This window comes from Sturnus vulgaris, chromosome 17 (assembly GCF_052056855.1).
Source record: "Sturnus vulgaris isolate bStuVul1 chromosome 17, bStuVul1.hap1, whole genome shotgun sequence".
NCBI classification, from domain to species: Eukaryota; Metazoa; Chordata; class Aves; order Passeriformes; family Sturnidae; genus Sturnus; species Sturnus vulgaris.
The window spans coordinates 3,334,175-3,356,340 of NC_142259.1; the positions used below are offsets into that span (position 1 = coordinate 3,334,175).

Sequence of the window (22,166 nt, forward strand, 5' to 3'; positions counted from 1 at the left end):
TACTATATTATCTCTTACTAAAACAAACTTAAGCCGCTCAAAGTTACAGAGCATTTGCAGCACTGTAAACTGCACAAATTTCCAACCATTGCTTCACTGCATGAAGTGTAGTCAGATTACTAGTGATGAAATATTGTAGTGATGAATTCTCAAGCTTATGAATGTTTTGAGACTTTTTTTTTTAGTCTTCTCTTGGGCTGGTCCTGAGAGCGTGTACAGGTTTGTCTGTATTGTTGGTTTGTAGATGCTAATGAAGAAAACCAGGCTTTTGTTCTTTTCTTTTTATTTGAATTGTTACACTCCCATATAGTGCATAGAATGCAAATAAAGAAATGTTGATTTGACATAATCTAAACAGCCTTTTCAGCCTAAGCATTCATAATAAACTTTTATAGTGTAATAACATGCTAAATCACTACCAGTCTGATGTATTGTGCAAAAAAAAAAAAAAAAGGTGTAAACATTTTATTAATAAAAAGCTTTGTTTATAAATATTCTGGTTTGTTTATAAATGCTTCCAAAATTCTCCACATCTTAAAAAACAGTCTCTATAGCAATATAATTATAGAAGAGGAATGTAAGCAATAGCTTACATGTACAAATGACTGGAATAGCTGTTTTCTAGAAGTCCTGACTACTGGTGTTCAGAAACTGGAGCTTTTCCCTGGTTTATGTACACACAGACAAAGGCAGAAGATCTTGTGCAAAGAAGGGATGGGGTGAAAGAGCAGAAATGCAGCTTTTGTCTAACACTTCCTTTCTTTTCTATGTCTGAGAAACTGCAGGCCACACACAGTCTTGTCAAGCAGGGCAAGGCTTGACAAATTCTATCAGGGCCAATTTATTTAATACATTGCTTTTACCTTAAACTGCACGAAATGCACAGTTCTCAACTGCTTGGGCCAGGTTTCTGTCAATCAAAACTGTAAAGTGCTTTTAATATCTGCATAGTATCGTGGGGCCTGTTGTGCTGGGAAGGGATCTTCTCTTGTTTGTTAATACAGCCAGCTGGTTGATAGCTTGCTTTTTTTAAACCACTGCTCTGTTGCTTATGTAGTCCCCAAAAATAGGGATTTGGCTGCAGTTAACTCGCTTGTCTTACACGATGCTTAAAAGATGTGGTTTGGTTGCTTCAATCTGGGATGCACATCTAACATGTTGAGTTAATAGCAGCCTTCAAACGTTAAATAAACAAAAAAATCCTGTGTCTGAACTGCTGTTTCACATGAAAAGGTTGGATACAAGTTTTTACTAAGTAAGTGACTGCATTTCCTATCCAGGAAACCCACATTGTATCATCTTTCGTTTAATAGGGATCTGGAATAATTTAGATTTCTTGTTACCTGCAATTTTGAAGTTATGCTCTTAGATGTGAATAAACTGCTTTTGAATATTGTCAGATGGTTTGTCTAAGATGGCATGAATGTGCATCAGGTAGAGCATGAGAAGCATAGGCACAAAGAATATGCTGGAACAGAGAGGAAAAGATGTTTGCATATGTTTGCATAGGGAACCTGGGAACTAAATGCAAACCACCTGGTTTGCACACACACAGTGAGAATGTTTCACTTGGATCAAGTCTTTCATAGCTCCTAAGGTAGAAGTTTTGCAACTGATGAACTTGTTCTTTAAAATTGTTTCAGTACACAGCTTTCAGGTGCTGTCCAACATTTTCCTGTACTGTTCATCCCAATTTTCTCCTGTTAATCAAAAATCCAGGTGGGTAACAAGTTGCCTTTTAGTCTTGTGGCTGAATTGTTCCCAGTGAGGGCTGCCCATGGAACAGGGATGGGGTATTGCAGGTGGCCTCCATGCACACCCATTTCAGTGAATCTGACCTGCACAACATTAAATCTACACACATTATTTACATGCAACAAAAACTTGGCAACCTACTTTCTTTAGACTTGATAAATTTTCAACTCAAACAATGCTGTGCTTTGTAAAATCTTCAGCTGGATGAAAACGTGGGCGAGTCCTTCAAATACAAACAGGTAAGTTCAGAGCTGCCAATTAGGGCAAGGTGATACATCTTGGCAAATCCTTTAAGAGGTGGATCATGAAATGCTTCAGGGGCTTCTTTGTACTTCTTTCAGGAGCAGTAAAACTCGGAAAGGTCTGGGCAGCAACACCTAATAGTTGTTTACTTTAGGGATTTTATTATGTATGACTATATGCTGTGTAAAACTTTCTCTCTTATTCCTCGCCATTAGTTTGCAATTAACTTACTGATATGTAGAAAGCTTGTATTTTCTACTAATTACTGGTCCAAGAATGCCTGGATTACAGAGAGAATCTGTTTATAAAATAAAACTTAAGAGATTAGGTAAAAGAAGGTAACCTTCCCACAGTACCAGCCAAGAAAGCTGCAGAGTGAACTCTGAATTCTCTCCTGACTTGAGATGTAAAATGTTATGACATAACCTGTAGTTTAGGCTAAAAGTTATTCCCCCACACCCCCTCAAGGAGCAAAAACAACAAGGCCATCCAAATCTAGCTTCCTGGAAAAGAAAATGCACCCCTTTATGATGTTATGTGACCATTCTTTCCCCAAAAGAGAAGGAATTTAAGGAACAAGAGCAGTATTGGAGTGTATTGCCCTGCAGTGCTGAAATCAGTCCTGCTGTGCTGGCTGGAAGGAGTTGGCAGGTTTCACTTGTATCATGCAAAACTAAGAGTCTTATACTAAATACAGGTATTTGGTTTGTTTTGGCATGGAATGAAAGACGACTGAGAACAAAAAAGGATGAAATAGGATGGGAGGTGAAAGCACATGAGCAGAAAAGCAGGGATTGTGGTGGACAGGAGCAGCTGAAGGTGTGGTAATAAACATTGCAGATGTGCTCAGAGCAGTGAATGCCACTGTCCTGCTTAGGGGTGTTAATTTTAACATATACATCACTCATTTGACATTGCTCTTAGTGCCAGAAAGGAGAACACTCTTGCTGTTATTCTAGATCTTTTTAGCTGCCTTATGCACTTTTTGGCATTTATTAAGTCAAATAACATGATACAAAGAATTTGTGTGAGAGGAAGATGCACGGCATCATGTAGATTATACTGGTGTGAGAAAATGAATTTTCACAACACTCTAACGTTTTTATTTACCTCTCACCTCTTTGCTCAACAGCCCTGCCTAGGACCAAACAACTGCAACAACTTTGAGTTGCTGTTCTTTGGAAGGTTTTAATTTCTGCAAATGGATCTCCTCCTGAAGTCATGTATGTATGAAGTCCAGTATGTATGTCCAATTAATACTTTTTAGTGGACATAAATTACCAGTTTTTAAGACCAGCAGGTTTCTGCTGGTAACAGGGGCCTCCCAAACTCCTGCCTCTGACAGGTTACAGCAATGCTTTATAAATTCTTAGGAACTTTTCAAATGTTTAAAACAACCTGAGGGGAGAGAGGAGCAAAAAGCGTTGTGTTGCTGTAATTACACTGGCCTAGGGCTATCAATAAAGCAGCACTTTATATTAAACCATGCTTTAAATTTTTTAAAAATGTTTTAAACCAATGGAGTAAAAACACAAACAAAATTCCCAAAACACAACCACCACAAACCACCGCAAAACAAACACGAAAACCCCAACGAGCAACCCAAAACTTTGGTTATTGTTAAGAAAGGGGAGGGAGGGATGTCTTAAAATCGGAGGTGACCTGAAGTTCTGGTTCTATTCATTAAAAAGCGAGTATTTCCTGCAGCCCGATGCCGGTTCCCAGGGCTGCCCTGGCGCTATAGCCCTGCGGCCCCGGGAGCTCCTCCTTTTCCCGGGAGCGCTTCCCAGCCCTTCCTTCTCTCTGCCCGGAGCTGTCGGCGGCGCTGGAAGCGGGGCAGGGGCGGCGAGGGGCCCGAGGGCTTCCCCTGCAGCCCTGAGGCCACACGGAGTAGAGGCCTAAAATAACACGCCGCTTGTGGATAACAAGGCGTTTATTACAAATCACGCTTTCCAGTGACGACTAAACATTATTTATTAACCCTCTTTCATCTCGTAACGCCCTGGGGAGGCACCTCCGGCCACAGGAGTGCCCGAGGAGCGGCGGCGCGGAGCCTCCCCCCGCGGCCCCTCACGGCGGGGCCGGGCTCACGTCAGCCGCCGCCGCAGCCTCTCCGCGGGCCCCTCCGTGCTGCATCATCCCGCCTCCCGCCCGCCCTGCCCGGCAGCGTGTGCGCCGCCAGCCGCCGCCCCACCGCGCCTGGCCCCGCTCCGGGACAGCGCCAACAACCACCCGGGCGAGGGTCAAACAGCGCCCGAGCGACGAGCGAACGATCAGCCGGCAGACGGTGAACCAGCACCCGAGCGAGGAGCGAACCCGCTACCGGGCGCGCACCCCGCCCGCCTTCCCTGCTCCCTCCCTTCCTCCCTCCCTCCCCTCTTCCTTCCCCTCCCTCCCCGTCCCTTCCTCTCTCCGCCTGGTGCCGCCACCGCCGAGGAGGAGGAGGAGGAGGAACATGGCGAAAGCGGAGCAGGTCCTCAGCCTCGAACCGCAGCACGAGCTCAAATTCAAAGGTACGAGGCGGCCGCCGCCATCCCTCGCCGCCGCTCCCGGCGCCGGGCGGGCGGTGCGGCCGCGCTCGGGCCCCGCTCCCCGGCAGCCATTTTCCGGGGGCCGGGCACCGCCGGCAGATAAAATGTCCTTCAGCGCCGCGCCCGCCGCCCCGCCGGGCCCCGCCGCCCTCCGCGGAGCCGCCCCCAGCCCGCGGGGGTCCCCCCGGGCCGCCCTCAGCGCTGCCGCAGCCGCGGCGCGGGTGGGGGCGGCCCGCGGGGACGGCGCGGGGGGGTCCCGGCCGCCGCCTTCCCCGGGCGGCAGCGGCAACACCGGGCTGTGCCCGGCTGACCTTCCCGGGGGCGGCGGCCGGGGAACGGGGTGGGGGGGACCCCGCGGGGCAGCGGCGGGAGCGGGGCCGCGTTCCCCGGGCCCCGCCGGGGGTGTGTGCGCGGCCCCGGCCCAAAGATCTGGTGCTGTAATGTAGGACAGCGATGTCCGTGAGGTAGGACTGGGAACCCAGGTGTCACAAACCCTAGGAACGGATAAAGGGCTTAGTCAAAAGACAGAATCGGGAAATTGCTCGCTGTGGAGCTGTTCGAGTGCTCTGCGTGGCTCTTCGGTGTAAAATCTAGACAGAGGAAGGATGTTGGGAATAAGATAGCGAGTAAGGGTTTCTTCTGTAATGTGTCCCAGGCACTGTGGGGTTGCAGTTGTGTCTCTGGCCAAAAACACGAGGCCTCTGGCCAGGTGTTGGGCAGCACTTGCTGGCTTTCCCTGCTTATTATTATGCTTATTTTTTTTTAATTTTTTTTTTTATTATTTAGCAAGTCGTTTGGCTAAATTAGTCACAAATAGTCTCCCTGTGCAAAAATCCATCCTTTAAATAAAAGTCTTGAATGGGTTTGGGCTTCCACTGGCACTGAAATTCCTGTCTTGCAGCCTGACAGCACAGCTGTAATACAATATTCTGGGATTACAAATAAGCAATCAGCAAGTTTATTTATGCGACCAGAGTCAGAGGTGTTTTATAGCTTCACTTGATTATCTGGCAAATAAGCTTTTTCTTTTTAAAAAAGGGATTCATTTATTGGCCTCTGGCAAAAATAAAAAGCTCCTTTAAAAAAAGCTTTCATGTACATTTTTAAATATAGAGGAAGTCTTTACCAGTTTTTATTAGTAAATATATTTGAAGTAATAATATGAAGTGGGTTTTATCAAACACCCTGTTAAAAAACACTGGGGGGAATGAATATATATCTTTGTTGTAAGCTGAAGTTGTTATGGCAGCAGTATCAAACATGCTTAAGAAGGAAACTACTGTTGTTTAGGCGTTCTTTTTGTTAAGTATGATTAAATGAAAATCGCTTCTTGTTCTGGATAAAAGTGCTTTCAGCAAACAAGCAAATCCAAGCCCAGGTGGGCAAGAAGTGAAGCCTTAATTGGCGCTGACTTGCTAATGAGTCGTAATTGTGGTTCAGGGTTTGTTTTTTTTCCTTTTCTTCATCACAGGTAGACACAAACATTGCCAGACTCTTGTTTTTTTCTTGAAATAATGATAATTTGTTAGACTGTCTTTCTTTCAGATGAGCTTCTGGGCTAAATAACCGGTAGCCATTGAAGTTAAATCAACTAACTACAGCTCTTTTGGTTGCCAGATCTTTAGCCAGCAATGCATACTCCTTATAACATAAAATGCTACTTGACTAACTGCAGCTACTAAATGGCTTAGTTTCAAAGTACACTTAAATATTAATGTTCAAACAGACTTGATGCTGCGGGCAGCATTCATATGCTTTGGCAAAACCTCTGCCTTACAGTTCTTTCTAGCAGGCAGTGCTGACCGCTGTCCTTCATTCAGGAAACACCAGGTTGAAGTATTCATGAAGTAAATTCTGCTCTAAGCATTTCTTACCCTTCTGATCTTGTGATGACATACTGCCTGGTGATAGGGCTGAAATGATATTGTCACCTTTGTAAATAGTTGCATTTATTTCCAGAGTGTTCCTTGGCCCCGTACAAGTAGATTCAGGCTGGCAGAGGTCATGGAGCTGCTGACTGGTACAGGTGTCCTCATGGTGTGTGCTGGAAGACATGGTGCTCAGTGTAGGAAACTGAGATTGGACTGTGAACCGAGCACTGAAAATAGTGAAGGGCTTAATCCAAATGCAGACAGGTAGAAAAAGCAGAAAATTGTTTGCTCTGATGCTGTTGAAAGGCTCTGTGTAGCTCTTCAGTATGAAATTTAGAGGGTGGTGGGATGTTGGGAATAATACAGTAAATGAAGATATCTTCTATAATGTGTCCCAGTCACATTGGGGTTGCAGCCATGGCTGCACTTTCACTTCTTAAGGGTTGAAGACCATTTTAAAAAAGCTTTTGGAGCCCCTTGGTTTTGCAGTGAATTTCATAAATTCATTTGGTGGTCTGTTTCAAAATACTGTGCTTGCATCTCGTTTGAAAAAAAATATCAAAGGAGTTTTTCATGCTGGAATTTTTTTTCACAGCATGTGAACATGAGCAGGGGTTGTCTTTCCTCCCGCCTCGCATCTCCTACAGCAGAGCACTCGTGCTCCAAAATAGCATCAGCGTGTGCTGTGCTGAAATGCAGCTGTGAGTCGTGGGAGGCTGGACACCATTAGGTGGCTGAAGGTGCCCGTTTCCTTGCCCTGGTCTTTGATGCCATGTGAAATAGGAGCTTCACTGTCTTGCCAGCGACTTCCTCCACTTCTTGGCCGTTGTAGGCTTGCCAAAAAATTATCCAGCTAAAGATTTACAGCTCAGCGTTTACTGGTAGCAAATGGTGAAAAAGAGCGTTGTTGTTGGTATAAGTGACATTTACATTTATGTTTCCCTTTCTTCTTTTTTCCAATCTAAGAAATGACAGCAAGCTGCCAAGAATTAATTACAATATTCAAGGCTCTCACTTTAAGAATTCCTAGATTTAAACCTGAACAAAGATGTGGAATTGTGCTGCAGGATGCCTCCTGCACCTCACAGGATCGCTGCCCACCAAGGCTGATCTGTCTTTTCACCATATGTGCCCACCAGGAGTAGAGATTGGCTGTTTAATGTCAGCAAGTAAAATTTTGTTAAAATACCGCATATTTTAGAGCTCCCCTGGGTTTGTAGTGTTTGACATGCTTCTGCATGTTTGCGGACATGGGGTGCTGGGGCAGTGCTGCTCAGGAGGGGTGGCACAGATGGGAGGTGGTGGAGGCTGAGGGACATTTTGGTAGCGTTTCTGGAGGTTTGCTCCAGGTTAGGCTGGACTTATGACTCAGCACTCTGTCCGTGCTCCCCAAGTGGCTCCCGGCAGTACTGCCAAGCAGGGATTAGTGCCTTGCTAAACTGCAAGTCGTGCCAGTTGGAAATGCAGGTTCCTGTCCCCAGGATGGGATTCTGTACCTATGCAATATGTCACCGTGTAGCTTTGCTTTCTGCTAAGGGCACAACAATGAACCAGAAGAGCCGATCCTCTCCATTGCTAACAGAGCAGATTCATCCCTGACCTGGGGCTGTCACCTGTCCCTGGCTCAGGTGCAGGCCCTGGGTAGCTCAGAGCTTCAGCCCAAAGATGTGGCCTCTGCCTGTATCGATACACCCAGCCCAACAGTGCATCTGCAGCACTGAACTGTTCAATATTTAGTGTACAGCCCCAATCCTGTGCAGTTTGTGTGACCTGTATTTCCGTGGTTGGGTGGCTGCTCCCTGCTGTGACACTCTGAGCTCCTCCAGGTCAGCCTGAGTAAAGTCCAGCCAGATCTGTTCATTGCAGTGGGGGTGTGCAAAGCCTCCTGTGTCTGACAGGAATATCCCGTTCCTCCCAGATACCAGGCTAAGGCTCCTCAGTCCAACGGGCCAGTAACGTTTGGGATGTGAGATTAGAGTTTGCAGAAGCTGCCGTTGCCAAGTCTCAGAAGAGAGGCTAAGGGCATGTGGACTCTTCCCTTACCTCCCTGTCCCTGTCCTGATGCACTGGGAATGGTTGAATCACTCCTGCACTGACGGTATTGAGAGGAATTTGTCTTTGTGCTCGTTCTCTCCTTTATTGGATAAATAGGAATTTCTAGTCACAGGCCGTGTTTAAGAATGTAAAATAGTGACAGTATTGTGAGGAGTTGCCTGTTTAGGATAATTAATAGTCATCTTTTAAGCTGAATGTTTATATGATCTTTTCTTTAAACTCTTTTAGAGCCCTCCTGATATTCACAGCAGAATGGCAGCCAGTACTAGGATTTCTTTACTCTTTGAAGGCTGCTGTGCCAATGACTGTCTACTTTCCTGCTGAAAAATCTACCAGCCCTTGCTTCCCTTTGTCTGGCCTGATTCCAAGTCAAGTCATTGTTACTGCATTAAATATGAGCAAACCTTTACATCTCTCTACATATCTGAATTTAATTAACAAATTATAGTCTTAACAAGAGGACATAGTACTTAAATAACAGGCAGGCTTCCTAAATCTACACAAATTTATCCTGAAATATATCCCAATTATCAAACAAAATCAGTCTTTTTCTGGTGCAGTTCATGTTACACTGACTTTTCTTGCAGCTTAGCTAAAATCAATAACTTATTCTATTAAACGTTTGTTTAGTTGTACAGACCTGCTGCATCTCACTGAATTATTCTGATTTCACGTGCTCCATTGGGTTTTATAATTAATTCATCACTTTACATATTGTCTTCACTTTAAAAGAGAGGTGTTAGGAGGGAAAAAACTGGAGCTAAGAGAGGGTAGTGATGCATTGTGAATTTCTTACAACACATCCCCTTTTTCAAAGGTGGAATAAGTTGAAGATAATGCTTCTCTTGAGCTTCCTTAATCTGCTGATGTCCTATACACTAGAGCCACAGCACTCACAGCTCCACTGGGAAAGGAGAGAGGAGCTCTACATGTGGGACTAACAGAAATTTGAAACTCTGAATACGATGGTTGGAGCACCAAAGAACAGTTGAGATGTGTGAAGCAGTCAAGGAGGTCTTCTGTTAAATTTAATTAATGTATTTAGGTCTCCCAAGACTATTTCCAAAAATACCACAATCTCCTTGAAGGCTTTGGTCAATGTGATTTATGGGTTAAGGACTTTTGAATAATTTTGTACTGCACAGATTTTAAGAATTCCAGTTGAAGTTAGGAGCATTAAGAGGATCAAAGTATTGCTGTTTCAGGGAAAGACCTAATGCAGTGGTAAAATTTGTTGCTTGGCCATTGCTTCTCTTAGTTTTGTGGGATTTTGTGTTTTAAATGTGATCAAGTCCTTGCCTTTGCTGTACAAAATGGGCTGCATGCATTCACAGCTTCCTGTTCCTTGGGAATCCCATGTTTGTCCATAAATTTTCAGCTCACTTTGAGCTATGGAGCTCTTGCAATGATACATGAAAAAGTTTTTCAAGTTTGTTATTTAAAGCTCATCAGGATGGCAGCCTGCCAGTCTGATTTGGTTGCTGCGATGTGACCTCTATTCATCACTTCAGAAGATATATCTGATAACAGATTATATTGAAAATACAGATGGAAGGGGTGGCTCTCTTAAGTCCTGGGAGCATGGCTATCATAGCAAAATGAAGACACAGTTAATGTGTCAGAGTGGATGCAGGTTCACACTGGTGCTTAGCAGTAAATTGTATTTACCAGCTGCTGCCCTGCATGCCATGTGCAGTGTCCTGTCATCCGTGAAAGGAATATGGAGTAGAAATTTATACAGCAGTTCCTGATAGTGCCTTCTCATTGGAAAATAAATTATTACCTTTTTTCCCTTACTGCACAAGTTTTTTAAATTAAAAGCTTACCAGTAATTGTGTAATGCTTTATTTCTTTTAAAATAGGTTAGCTGTCATTAAATACAAGAGTGAATTCTGTTTAATTGCTCTCTAATTCAGAATTAGGATTGTAAAAATTCAAGTACAAACCTTTAAATAGATTGTCAGATCTGTTTTGAAACTCAACTGGAAAAAAGGCATCATCACCATAGCAAATGATCCAACTTCATGAGCTCAGGTCAGCTTACATCTATGAACAAATACCCAATTTTAAAAGCAGCTTAATTTGTTCTATGCAGCCAGCTCTGGATGGTATTGATTGCATCAAATGAGTTTTGGCTCAAATGAGCAACTTCTACGTATGTTATAATGCAATTTTTGTGGGAAGCTGGGCGAGGGAGGGTTTGTCTTGTTTCTGAGAGCCTCTGAGCACAGCTTTCTGCCCAGCTGAGGCAGTGCAGGAATCAAATGACCCTTGCTAATTCTGCCTACATCTTGCAGTCACACTCATTTTCTACTATCTTGTTACCATATTGGTCTTATGTTTGCTGCCTGCTGGGAACAGCTAATAACTACTGAATGCATTTCATAGTTGGTACAATAACAGCCTCTTTACTTTCCCTGTCAGTGTGGCTGCTTGCCTTTGAAAGCCTTATTGATGGTGTTTGCAACAGTTCTGTTTGTGGTGACAGCTGTTGTTTCAGACTTAAATTTCATCTTTGTATTTGTAAGAAACGTGATCTTTTGCATCAACAAGATGATAATGTTATTGTTGTTTTGTTGGGTTTTTTTCTGGAAGTAAATCTTCACTGATTAGGTCAGGAACTCTTCCCAGTTAGAGCCCTCTCCCCTCTGGATGAGGGACTGGCACTGCTGTGACAGTTCCTACCACAGCACTGAACGTCCTTTGTCTTCAGTGTGATGACCAGAGGCAGAAAGGAAGCTTATTTTACATACATATATGAATATTTAACTACGAGTTTGTCCAAGCTAGGGGTTAGATTCATGCTAAGTCTCTTCCTCTGGCATTTGACCCAGTGTTGTTTTCGATATAGAAACCCTTTCAGTGCTTTGTAGACCAAGATGTCTGTAGAGCCATATAGGATATTTTCTGAGATGCTTGGGATGTTGCTGAGTTTAAAATTTGGCCTGCTAGGCAACCTTTTGTACAGAGGGATTTGTGCCATGGGTCTGGAACAGCTGTCACGGTCTTGCTGTCACTGGAAATGTATGCAAAGCAAATCACCATTGCCCTGTTGAATTCAGGGCAGGGTAGGGGTGCACAGGGATCCAAGTGATGGTGTGTCCACACCAGCAGCACCTCCCACACTGAGGCCTGAGTCTGTTCTTTCTCTATTAGAGCTGTTCTGAAAATTGCTCAATTCAACTGTAATTCTCCTGGCCTCAAACACATTTGTACAGATTGGGTATTGCTGCTGCCTGCAGTACTTAGCCCACGTTATTATAAATACTTTATGAAAATAATCTCTTTACTAAACTACTTTAGTGTCTAGTTCTCTGAGCTGTAAACCAAGTCCCTCATACCATGGTGCATGGATTAAAGATTTTATCATTCTAAATTTAATCCTGTTTTCTTGGTTGGTTTTCACAAGGGGTGGAAAAATAGAGAAGGGGGAGGTTTGCCTGGTGATCCAGTTATTTAGGATGCAGATTATAAAATCATGTAGGTGTGGGGATCACTATGGAGCCAAATCTTATGTTTTTGCAAGCAATTTAAAAGACAAATCAGTTGTGCTTGTAGAAGGCATGTAAAATGACTATGTCATCTTTTAAGAAAAAAAAATTGCATTTTGTGTTTTTCCCAAGACTGCTACTTTTTTCATTGCAACAGTTGCTTCATCCTTCCTGGTGCTTCTGATGTTCCTCCCAACACTTCCTCCTCTCCTTTGTGCAGTTTCATGTTTGTTGTCTCTTGATATTTGCTAGTAGTGCTTCTTGTGATATTTAAATAACAATAAATTTTGTGTTTTCTCAAAACATTTGCATTTCCTCTGGATTGTGATTTCTCTTCTTCTGGCCTTTCTATATTTTTAACAGACTAGGAGCAAAGATTTAATGCCAGTAACCTTTTTTTCCATTAATTTTTGTATAGCTGGTTTTACACTGTGTTTAGTGATGTCATGCAGTAATGCAGATAATCACAGAATCATGGAATTGTTTAGGTTGGAAAAGACAGAAGTTTAGGCTTGAAGAACACAACTTGACATTTGTTTCTTGTTCTGTGCCACACATATAAACTGTCAGATTTTTTTTTCTCACTGCTGGCTAAATTTCTGATTTGTTTTGGTTTTTTTTCCCCTTTTGTCTTTAAAGTACAGTTAATAGGCTGGTTTTCAAGTGGCTCCCCTGAAATATATCTTGCTAAACTAAAGATTCCGTCCTTATTTGTAGTCACAAATACATAAATAGTATCCCACTGCCTATTTATGTGGCTTGGGTTTTTTTTTAAACTTACTAGAAAAGCAGCTATTATTCTGTGCATCCCCAGAATATCTAATTGTGTTTGTTTCTTCTCGTATTTTCGATTTATGCACATTTTTGCACTTAAAATATTTGCTCGTTTGCTATTTAAGTTGCACATCAAATGTCTCTATTTGAGGAGTAAATGTGAGCGTAAAATTAGAGTAGTTAAGTTGCTTCTTCCCTAACATTTTAATGTGCATTTGAAATGGAGATTAGTGATGAAATTAGACCAGGAAAAAATCACTTTAGAGGGAAAAGTGTAGCTTGGATTGGTGATTAAAATCAGGATGGTTTTTCCAGGGAAACATTTTGCATTGACTTCAGTCTTTAGCAGTGTTTTTGTCAGGGAGTTTTGCACATCGAGGCTTCGTTGCTCTGTTGCTGCATCCCCACCTCTCCTGGGAGCCTGGGCTTTGTTTGTGTCCTTTCCATGGCCCGTGGATGGAGCTCCAGGCTGTGAACAAAAAGGAGATGTCTTACTCTGCATCTGGCTACATCATGGTTATTGAAAGAGGTGCAGCTGCTGTCCCACTGTTTCCTGAGCTGTTTTCATACCTGGGCAGAGTTGGTTCATGTGATATTTGTGTGCAGAATGAGCAGAATATACAATCTTTTTGGCACTCAGTTGTGAAAGGATCTGGAAGCTCAGCTGAAACAGAGACACACCTCTGAAAGCTCACCAAGGCTGCTCCCAGGCTCTTGTTTATGCTACTGTGTGCAGAAATCTGATTTACCTTTATGATGCAGAGAAAATATTTCATTTTGGGTGATTTTGTTGCTGAAGTTTGCTGTAGGTAAGGTTTGGGTGTAAAAAAACTGAAGAGATGAATTGGGAAAAAACAAATGACACTGGTACCAAAATTATATGAGGACATAGTCTTCTGTTTCTCTTGGCAAGCTTATGTGTGGCCTCTCAGTTCTTGCAGCTTGAAGTCAGACTGTTAATGATCCTCTGAGGAATAAAAGGTGACAAAAATTTCATACCAACAGATACCCAGAAAATAGTCTTCAGTCTCATATTTGTTTGGGGTTTGGACTTTTTTCCCAATTAAGCATGAGGCATGCTCTGAGAAAAATAGTTTATGCTAGAATAGGCCAGGGAAGGACAGATTAATCCATCTAAATGGAATAACTTACTGCCAACCTTGCTCCAACTTTGGCATCTGGATCATGTAATTTTGTTGGGTTTCTGCACCATCTTTTTTTTTTTCTCTTAGGTCACTTTATTGATTGCATACTTCTTAAAAAAATTGCTCCACTGCATCAGCTATTGCATAGGGAGTGATATGGATGTTGCTTCTATTTTTGTAATATTTTTTCCTCCAGGCATCCAGTGTTTTACACAGCAGAAGTGGAGGGGACCACTCTCCTCCTGTCACTTTGCTTCCAGGGCTCTTTTGGGTGAGGAGGTGGGTGCTGGGAGTAAAGATCTTGATTCCACAGGGCTGGGGGTTTGTAGCTAATTCCTTTTAAAATCTGAGCTGAGGTAGAAAGGTTAGCATGTGGTTTACACAATGATTTTTTTTTAAAAATATTTACTAAATTTGGAGGATTTGGGTTCTCTCAGTGAGTAACTTGTGAAATCAGATATTTATGCAACATGGGCTCTTCTTGCTTCTGATTTTTTGACTTCTTTGATTTCGAAAGTTGGGGATGCTCACTTAATTATGAAAGTCTCCAGAGCCAGATGATGATTAAACCTTGGCATATGGTACTTCTTAAAACACTAATCTTCACAAGATTCTGTGTAATCAGGTAAGTATTCTCCTTACTTGACAGAGAGGTAAACTATAAGGGTCCAAACCTGCTTCTGTTTTGAAGCTGCTGTCAACTCTTAAGGCTCTTAATAGCAGAAGATCAAGCCCTTAAGTGATTTGTCTAAAGACAAGTAAGGTGGTGGGAGAGCTTGATTGGATCTTGGGTGTTCTTGATTCTCAGGCACCTGGCTGATAGCTCAAGATGTCTTGCTTGACATTTCAGCTCTTTTCATTTTAGTGTTTATCTTCAAAGGTCATCAGCTTTATATATGACTTTAAAGAAGTGTGCAGTAAGTCAAGTTCTTCACCTGTTATTGAGCCCTCCTGCACATCACTACTGGTTTTATTCTGCCTGTCTCTCTAATGCTGATAGACATCCACAAAAATAAAATGGGAGAGCCCATGGAAATAAAATGAAATCACTCGGTGCTGTCAGAGGCAGTAAAGGAGCTGAGAAACCACTTGGATGTGAAGATGAGAACAGCTGCATGTAGAAAGGCTGAACAAATCAGATGGAGAGATGAGTATGGTGGCTGTTGATGGTGCTGGCAGCTCTTTCTAGAGCAGGGCAAGGGACATCCCCACTCTGAGGGGCTGGCAGAGCTGGGGGAGGCACTTAATGTCATGGGTGAGAGGCCAGTGTAGGGTGTGGGATGGGGAAGGGATGAGTGTCACACTCAGCCCCATCCTTTCCCCTCACACACAGTCAGTGTGGCTCTTCACTGGATTAATTACTGCTCCATGTGGACATCAGCAGTTACATATAGGATTTGGGCTCTTGAGAATAGTCACAAAACCATTTAGGTTTCCCCTCTGTTGCTTTCCACCATCTCCTTTATTAAAGATTTTTCAGTTACCTTTCTATGGCATATTAATGTGTCAGGTGATTAATAACTTTGATCTGACACATCAGTGGGATTGAACCATGGTGAAATACATCCTTCCCCTCCTATTATTGCATTCCACTGCTTTCCACAAAGGAAGTACAAGTACAAGAGAGGTTATCTCATGAGAAGCTCTGCCTGTATTTCTGGCTCTTTTCAATTACTCTGCTCTTGGATACAGGTCTGTGGTGAGCTGGAGTTGCAAAAGTTGTTTAGGGATAAGATGCTGAAAGTGCATCTAAAACACTCTGGGAATAACATGGGTAGCTTGATAAGAATTTGTTCTTAGTCTTGTGGATCAATAGTTGCCAGTTGTGTCAAGTATTCCTGTAGTGCTTTTCTTTGAAAAGTTCACCACATTTTTTAGGCATACTTAGCTTTTAGCAGATGAGAATTTGCATTAAATTTAAGTACAGAAAAAATAATGCATGTGTATTAATTACTTTCAGCAGCTATGCCAACAATACAAGTGTGACTGCAGCACATATGTCCAGATGTGCTTGCAAGCTTTGACCTGCAACTGTGAGACCTTAAATTGGCAGAATGCTGGGCAGGAAGATGCAGTTTTTCTGATGCCAGGTCTGAGTGCTGCTCATTCTGGCTGAAAACTGATTCTCCTTTTTCACTTCCCCCCTGCCCCCTCCCTCTCTCCCTGCCTGGTAAGTGGATTAATTTCCAGCCCCAGCAGCTCCCTGGCTCTGCTCTTTGCCCAGGCACAGGAACACAGTGCAGCTTGCACAGGCAGCTGGTGGAGATGAGAGGCCAGACCACCTCCCCTTTCAGCAGAGATGGACTCAGGCAGGAATTAAGCAACCCTGTGGCCCACCTGATGTGTGTAGTTGATGATATAGATGTAGTGATAATTGCAGGTACAGGTCTGCAGAGACTGTCCCTGCTGGGTTTGAATGTTCCTGCCCAAGCCTGTGCCATCGAAGTTTTCCCTCTCTTGGTACTTGTGCTGAATTCCTTCATGTGCCAAACAGCACAAGGGCTGATTATTTGCCAATGCCAAAGCATGGAATTTTGGTTAAGGTGAGGATGGTTGTATTGAGATGTAATACAAATGATGTGGCTGTGCAACGTGGTTTCTGTGAGGAGCAAGTGGCAAGGAACTCACAGTGAGTACTGTGCTCATCAAAAAGTTATCAGCCTGGATTTGCTGAAACAATTATGGGCAATTTCTATTGCAGTGAGAGTTATTTAAAATTTAAATAGAGTTGACATCATATTCTTTTGACCTAATTCCCAGATTTTTTTATCATTACTAAATGGTGTGGGATATTACAATGCCATACACTGTAGAATGACTCTCTAAGGAAAGATTGATACAGAACTGGTATTTGAATAGGAAATGGACTGTGGAAAACCCTGAGATAACACTGAGATCTTCAAACATGAAGGGTTAGATGTGTGGGTGAAAAGCCACAGTTCAGAAATAACCTGCTGAAAAGCAGTCCTATGAAAAACCAGGATATCTTTAACTATTTGTTGTTTTATAAGTATAGGAGGTGATGTTTCCTTTCCTTTCAGTAATACTGCTAGTTTGTGTATCACTAAGTGCCCAGTGCATTAACATGAGTTGACTTTATTTTGGCAGGAGAAAATCACCAAACCCTTGTGGAGTATTTCAAACTTTCAGCACCAAATTCAATTTACTACATTCTTCCTTCTAGACAGCTTGCTCCCATGACAGCCCCATGTCAGATGATGTGTGTACAGACCCTGTTTCCCATAACTTTGTCCTTGGGATGACACCAGTGGCATTTTTCTCATGATCTTTAAAAAACATGTGAGAAAAACAGTTGGGATGATTTTAAAGAGCAAATTGTCATTTGGAAAGGACCCTGACTTAGTAGGAGTTCCACTTATCTAGAAATATGAGCACTCGAAAAAGCATTCAAAACAAAATAATGTGATGAAGTAAGGGTTGTGGGTTTTAAAAGTCCTTGCTTTGACCCAAGGACCATCCAGATGCACCAGTCTGGTTTAACTGTGCTCTCAGCCCACCTTAGGAGTACAAGCATTGTCCAGGTGTTGCATAAACTTATGTAAATAGTCCATCCACTTGTCATGAGAGCAAAGTTCCCAGAAAGAACTGTAGATTGTTTTCTCTTGCTGTATTTGGATACGATTCCCAAAGTCCCAATGCCTTGCATTGGAAAATGAAGATCCAAGGTTGCTGTGCATCTCCTCTGTCTCTTAATACCCACAGCAGCTTTATCTGCAGTGCTCATATCCAGATGTTGGTAAGCAAAGGTCTATATCCAGTGTCTCCATTAGCTTGTGTCTATCCTAAGTTCTCCCACATACCCCAACCTCCCAAAAAACCTGTAATCTTGGCTGTAGTAATCCAACAGCAGGCAAGCAAGGTTTCATTTCAGCCCAAGTTGGCAGTGCATGGGCCTTGCTCTTAAAAGGCAGGCCAGCCAAGTGATGATATTTCACTGCCATGCCCCAATTATCCCTGAGTAATACCCTGTGGTCTGTTTTATTTTTTTACACACTTCAGGACACCTTAATGGCACGTTAATCCTGCATTTGTCTGCTGTGTTTTGCTTTGCTGCAGAGTTTCACAGCAGTCCTGTAAGAAGGAGCATGCCTGCACACAGGTTTGCTGAAAGCAGATATCAACCTTCTAGTACAGTTGTGGTGGCTGTAAAACTTGTAATTTGGGGGAAATGTAGCTAAAGAAACTGTTTAGGTTTTAATGGACAGAACAGAAGAGGAAACACCAAGCAGACAAGAAAAAATTAGTTCCGTCTGCTGAAAGGTTTTGCTGCCAAATATTTTGGTATGATCCGTGTTAGCAATAAGTAACTCCATTTGGAAATTATTTTCACACAGAATTGTTGTCGTATTACTATTGCAAACAGCAGCTCTGTGCTAGGGCACACAAATCCCGCACACATTCATGGATCAGCCAAGTAAAAACATGGTATTTCCCCCAGGAAATCTATCCCAGCATGCAGACCAGTAAAGCACTGCTGAGGATGCAGCTGCAGATGAAGGGCTTTGTACAGCCAACCCTCCCCCTGTGCTGGAACAGCTCAAGCTGTAATTTTTTAGTAAAGGCACATCCTTACTGCATAGGCATCCTATAATTTCTTCTGAAATGTTAGATTTCTCCCAGTTAGGGCTGTTTGGAAGATCTGCTATTGTCCTTACTCACCTAAATGTTTGCTGGATCTTTTGATGGTTTGGCTTGTTTACCTTCTTTAACAACTCATGGCTGCTTCTGGCCAGTTATTTTCCATTAGCTCAAAGTCTCTTCCTGCATGCAGAACACACAGAAAACTTTACAGCTGTCTTTCATTCTCTTTCTCATCTCAGTGTTTCACTAGGCACAGATCTAGTGAAACCCTTGCCATGGGATCTGAAAATTTTATTTCTTCAGTTTTGCTCTGGTGTTACATTGCAAAGCTTGTTTTCTCAGGGTGCAGACAGAAATGGTGCTACCTTGTTGTCTGATTGGGGTTATTTGTGTGATTGTTTTGAGGCTTTTCTCCTCCTAATTACTTTAGACAAATTGGATCAAGGATAGAGGTTGCAGGACTGTAGTACTGTTACAGCTGGGTTAAATATTGGCTTAGGAGACAAATTTGTGTAGAATAAGAAGCAAACTGAAATTACATCAAGGCATCCATGCTGTGAGAGGAGGGTGGTGGAATGCTGCCTGCCACTATTTTTATTTTCATCATCATTCACTCTTCTTCAATTTTAGGGCTGCCATTTCTGCAAGGAAAAGTTTGATGCTTTTTTTTTTAATGAATTTGCTTTTACTCCTGAGGACAGATGAAGGTATTTTATTCAGGCATCAAATTAATCACTTCTGTGGAGAAGACAGTTGATCAAAGTGTGGTTATATTTCTTTTAATTTTACTTCTTTACCATCTGTAAAGCACTGTAGTTGTGTGCTACCTGTCTGATTTATCAGTGTCTTGTAGGAAATCGGCCTTTCTTCTGCCTGAGGGATTTGGGAGTTTCAATTAGATAGTGAGCCTGAGAGAAATGGATTTGCCTGCACTTGGTTTTGCAGAACTTGACAATGGTTTGATTTTAGCCTTGCTAATACGGAAATCTGTGCCAGTGCTCTCAGTGTCTAAAAATTTTCCTATTTCCACATGGTTATTTCCTGTCCTGGGTGAGGTAGGCTGCTTTATTTCTTCTGATTTATAATTTCTAGTTGCCAAGACAGTTTATAAAAAAAAAAAAAAAAGCAAAAGCAACAAACAGGTGTACCCTGTGTTGGAAGTACCTCGTCTTGCTGGTTTTGGTATGGCATTCCTGAATACCTGGTGCAATCCTGGTTCTGTGGAGATGTGCAGATGGATCTGTGGTAGTCCTTGGTTCCTATTCCTTGCCCAGTTATCAAACTGTACTGTACTCACTACTTACCATCTACAGCTATATGTGGTATTTCTGCTAGCCTGGGTTTCAGTGATTAGAATGGAGCAACTGTGACACAGCAGGGAATTTGGCATCCTTTGAATGCCATGTTGTGGTGTTGGCACAATGTGTGAATGATTTCCCCCTTTTGTTTTGCTGTTAATGATGAGCTCTTGGGTTGGGGCAGCCTCGGCTTTGCGTGCACGATTATCTGTACATGCTGCAGATGGAAATTGAACATCTAATTACTTTATAAGATTTGTGAACAGAGATTTAGAGCCTGCTTAGCCTCTGCTTGAAAAGTGCTTTCTGTGTGATTTCAAGTCTGCTTTTGCTCTCCTCCTCAGGTCCTTTCACAGATGTGGTCACTACAAACCTGAAGCTCGGCAACCCCACGGACAGAAATGTGTGCTTCAAAGTTAAGACCACAGCACCACGTAGATACTGTGTAAGGCCCAACAGTGGAATTATCGATGCAGGAACATCAATTAATGTTTCTGGTAAGCCATTCAAGCAGTTCTTTGGTGATTGAAAATAGCTTCTTAAAAGCAGTTATTTATTGGAATGCCTTGCAGCCTGAAAATATTTTGTTGAATCCAAGAGGTTGTGTTTTCATGGAGAAGCAGCCATTTCATGTATCCTTACTTCCCTTACTCCTGGTCCAGCAGGAATAGGTTTGGTCTTGTGGAGAGGAAAAAGGAGGAAACACATAAATGATTGATATGGTTCATTAACAGCCTCAGCCAGCATATCCAAACCAGTCCTGCTGCAGCCCTGCCCTCCCTGTGGGATTATTTTTGTACAGTTCGTTTTTTGCCAGCTTAACTTCCTGAACCAGCTCATCACAGGGTCAAACGAGTGCTTGGATGAGCACATTGAGGAAGAATAAAACTGGGTGGACTGTAGCCACTGGTTTGGACTGGTGTGGGCTGATGCCAAACTGCCTTTGATTTAACCAACAATGAAAACATTTACTTTCAAACCATGCTTATTTTGTGTGCCTTGAAGAGTCCTTTGGTGTTAAAAATGTCAAATGACTAAATCTTTGCTGTTGCATAGGAAAAGTTAATGATTTTCTCTAATGAGTCAGTAGCTCTTGACTTGCCTAAGTTTGGTAATGGAAAAGCAAAGGAGTGGCTTACTTTGAAAGCATAAAGAGCTGAGTATTCTCACAAACACAGTATCTGTATATTAACTTGATTAATATATTCTCTCAATGACTGATCCATATTCTTCATAAAGAATTCTATCAAAGGATGTAGTTGTGGCATATTGGATGAATGAAGTCAGACTTCAGTTAAGAAAATTATTTTTCTAAACATGCAGATTTGCTTTGCTATTCCTAAAAAAAATAAGATTGGCTTGATAAGAAATATTATTGATAGGTTATTCAATTTGCTCCTACCAACCTCTTTTAGCCTGGGATTAAAAAATTTGGGAAGCTAAAACCACTGTTTTTTACCTGAAAAAAATCAACATGCAAAAATCAAGACTTGTTTCTTACTTAATAAAATGTAAAATATTTAAACACCTCACCCTTGGAGAGAGCTTGCTTTAACAAAACAAAAATTGATCCCAAAATCACTTTGCACTGTAAAATTGAGCAACTCTAATCCTGTAAGTCTTCTTCTACATGCCCATATTTGCACACTGATTGATCTGTTGTCTTTGGGATTTCTGTGCTGTCAAATTGAGTGTGCAAAGGGCTGCAGGATTGTGCCTCCCTTGCTGTTAATCCCAGGGGAATGTCACAGTGAGGAGGTAACCAGGGAAGTGTGGGAGCTCCAGGTGGGGCAGGCAAAGCACTTCTGCTTCAGGAGAGGGCCAGCACATACCCAGTGAGCTCTGAAATGACTAATATGGAAATGAAAAAGCTCTCTGGAGAGAAATGGAGATTTTTAAAAGTCGGGACAATTCCCAAGTAAAGCTGTCTGTCATCTATACTAGCTGCAGGCAAGCATATCAAATGCATTGAAATCAATGAAATGATAATGAAAATTAGCATGGTTTCTAGCTACAAATTATCTTCATGCTATAAAGATGTGGATGCTTTTCATCTTGCAGATGAACTTTGAAAATTAAAAGCCTGCTTCCTTTGCAGGCTCTTACCAGGCTTTTTGAAATGTGTTGATCTCAGTGTTGAATGGTTTCTTAAAGTTCTGCTCACAAGTGCCCCTTAGCTCCACCTCGAGCAGATAAGAGTGCAGGCAAGTGTTGTAGGAAGCTCTTGTTATGCTACCAGCAGCTTGCTTTTCCAGCCTGACCCTTCCCAGTGGCACAGCAGGTAGAGTGTGCATCTAGTCCAGGGCTAAAGTATCCCCTCATGAGACTGCTGTGCTAACCCTGAGCTGTGCTTTGCTCTTGCTTACACAGCTTTAAGAATTTCCCTTTTCTGATAACCTTA

General features: G+C 42.5%; 1 protein-coding gene across 1 annotated transcript in view; it reads left to right on the forward strand.

Annotated features, from left to right (window-relative positions):
- Positions 1–4,086: 4,086 nt before the first annotated feature.
- Positions 4,087–22,166, forward strand: part of VAPB (VAMP associated protein B and C) — a 30,538-nt gene continuing 12,458 nt past the window's right edge. The window contains exons 1-2 of the mRNA XM_014873825.2: positions 4,087–4,511; positions 20,110–20,262. Of these exons, the coding sequence (XP_014729311.1) occupies positions 4,454–4,511; positions 20,110–20,262 (211 nt within the window). The 5' untranslated portion in view covers positions 4,087–4,453. The remainder of the gene's footprint in view (positions 4,512–20,109; positions 20,263–22,166) is intronic.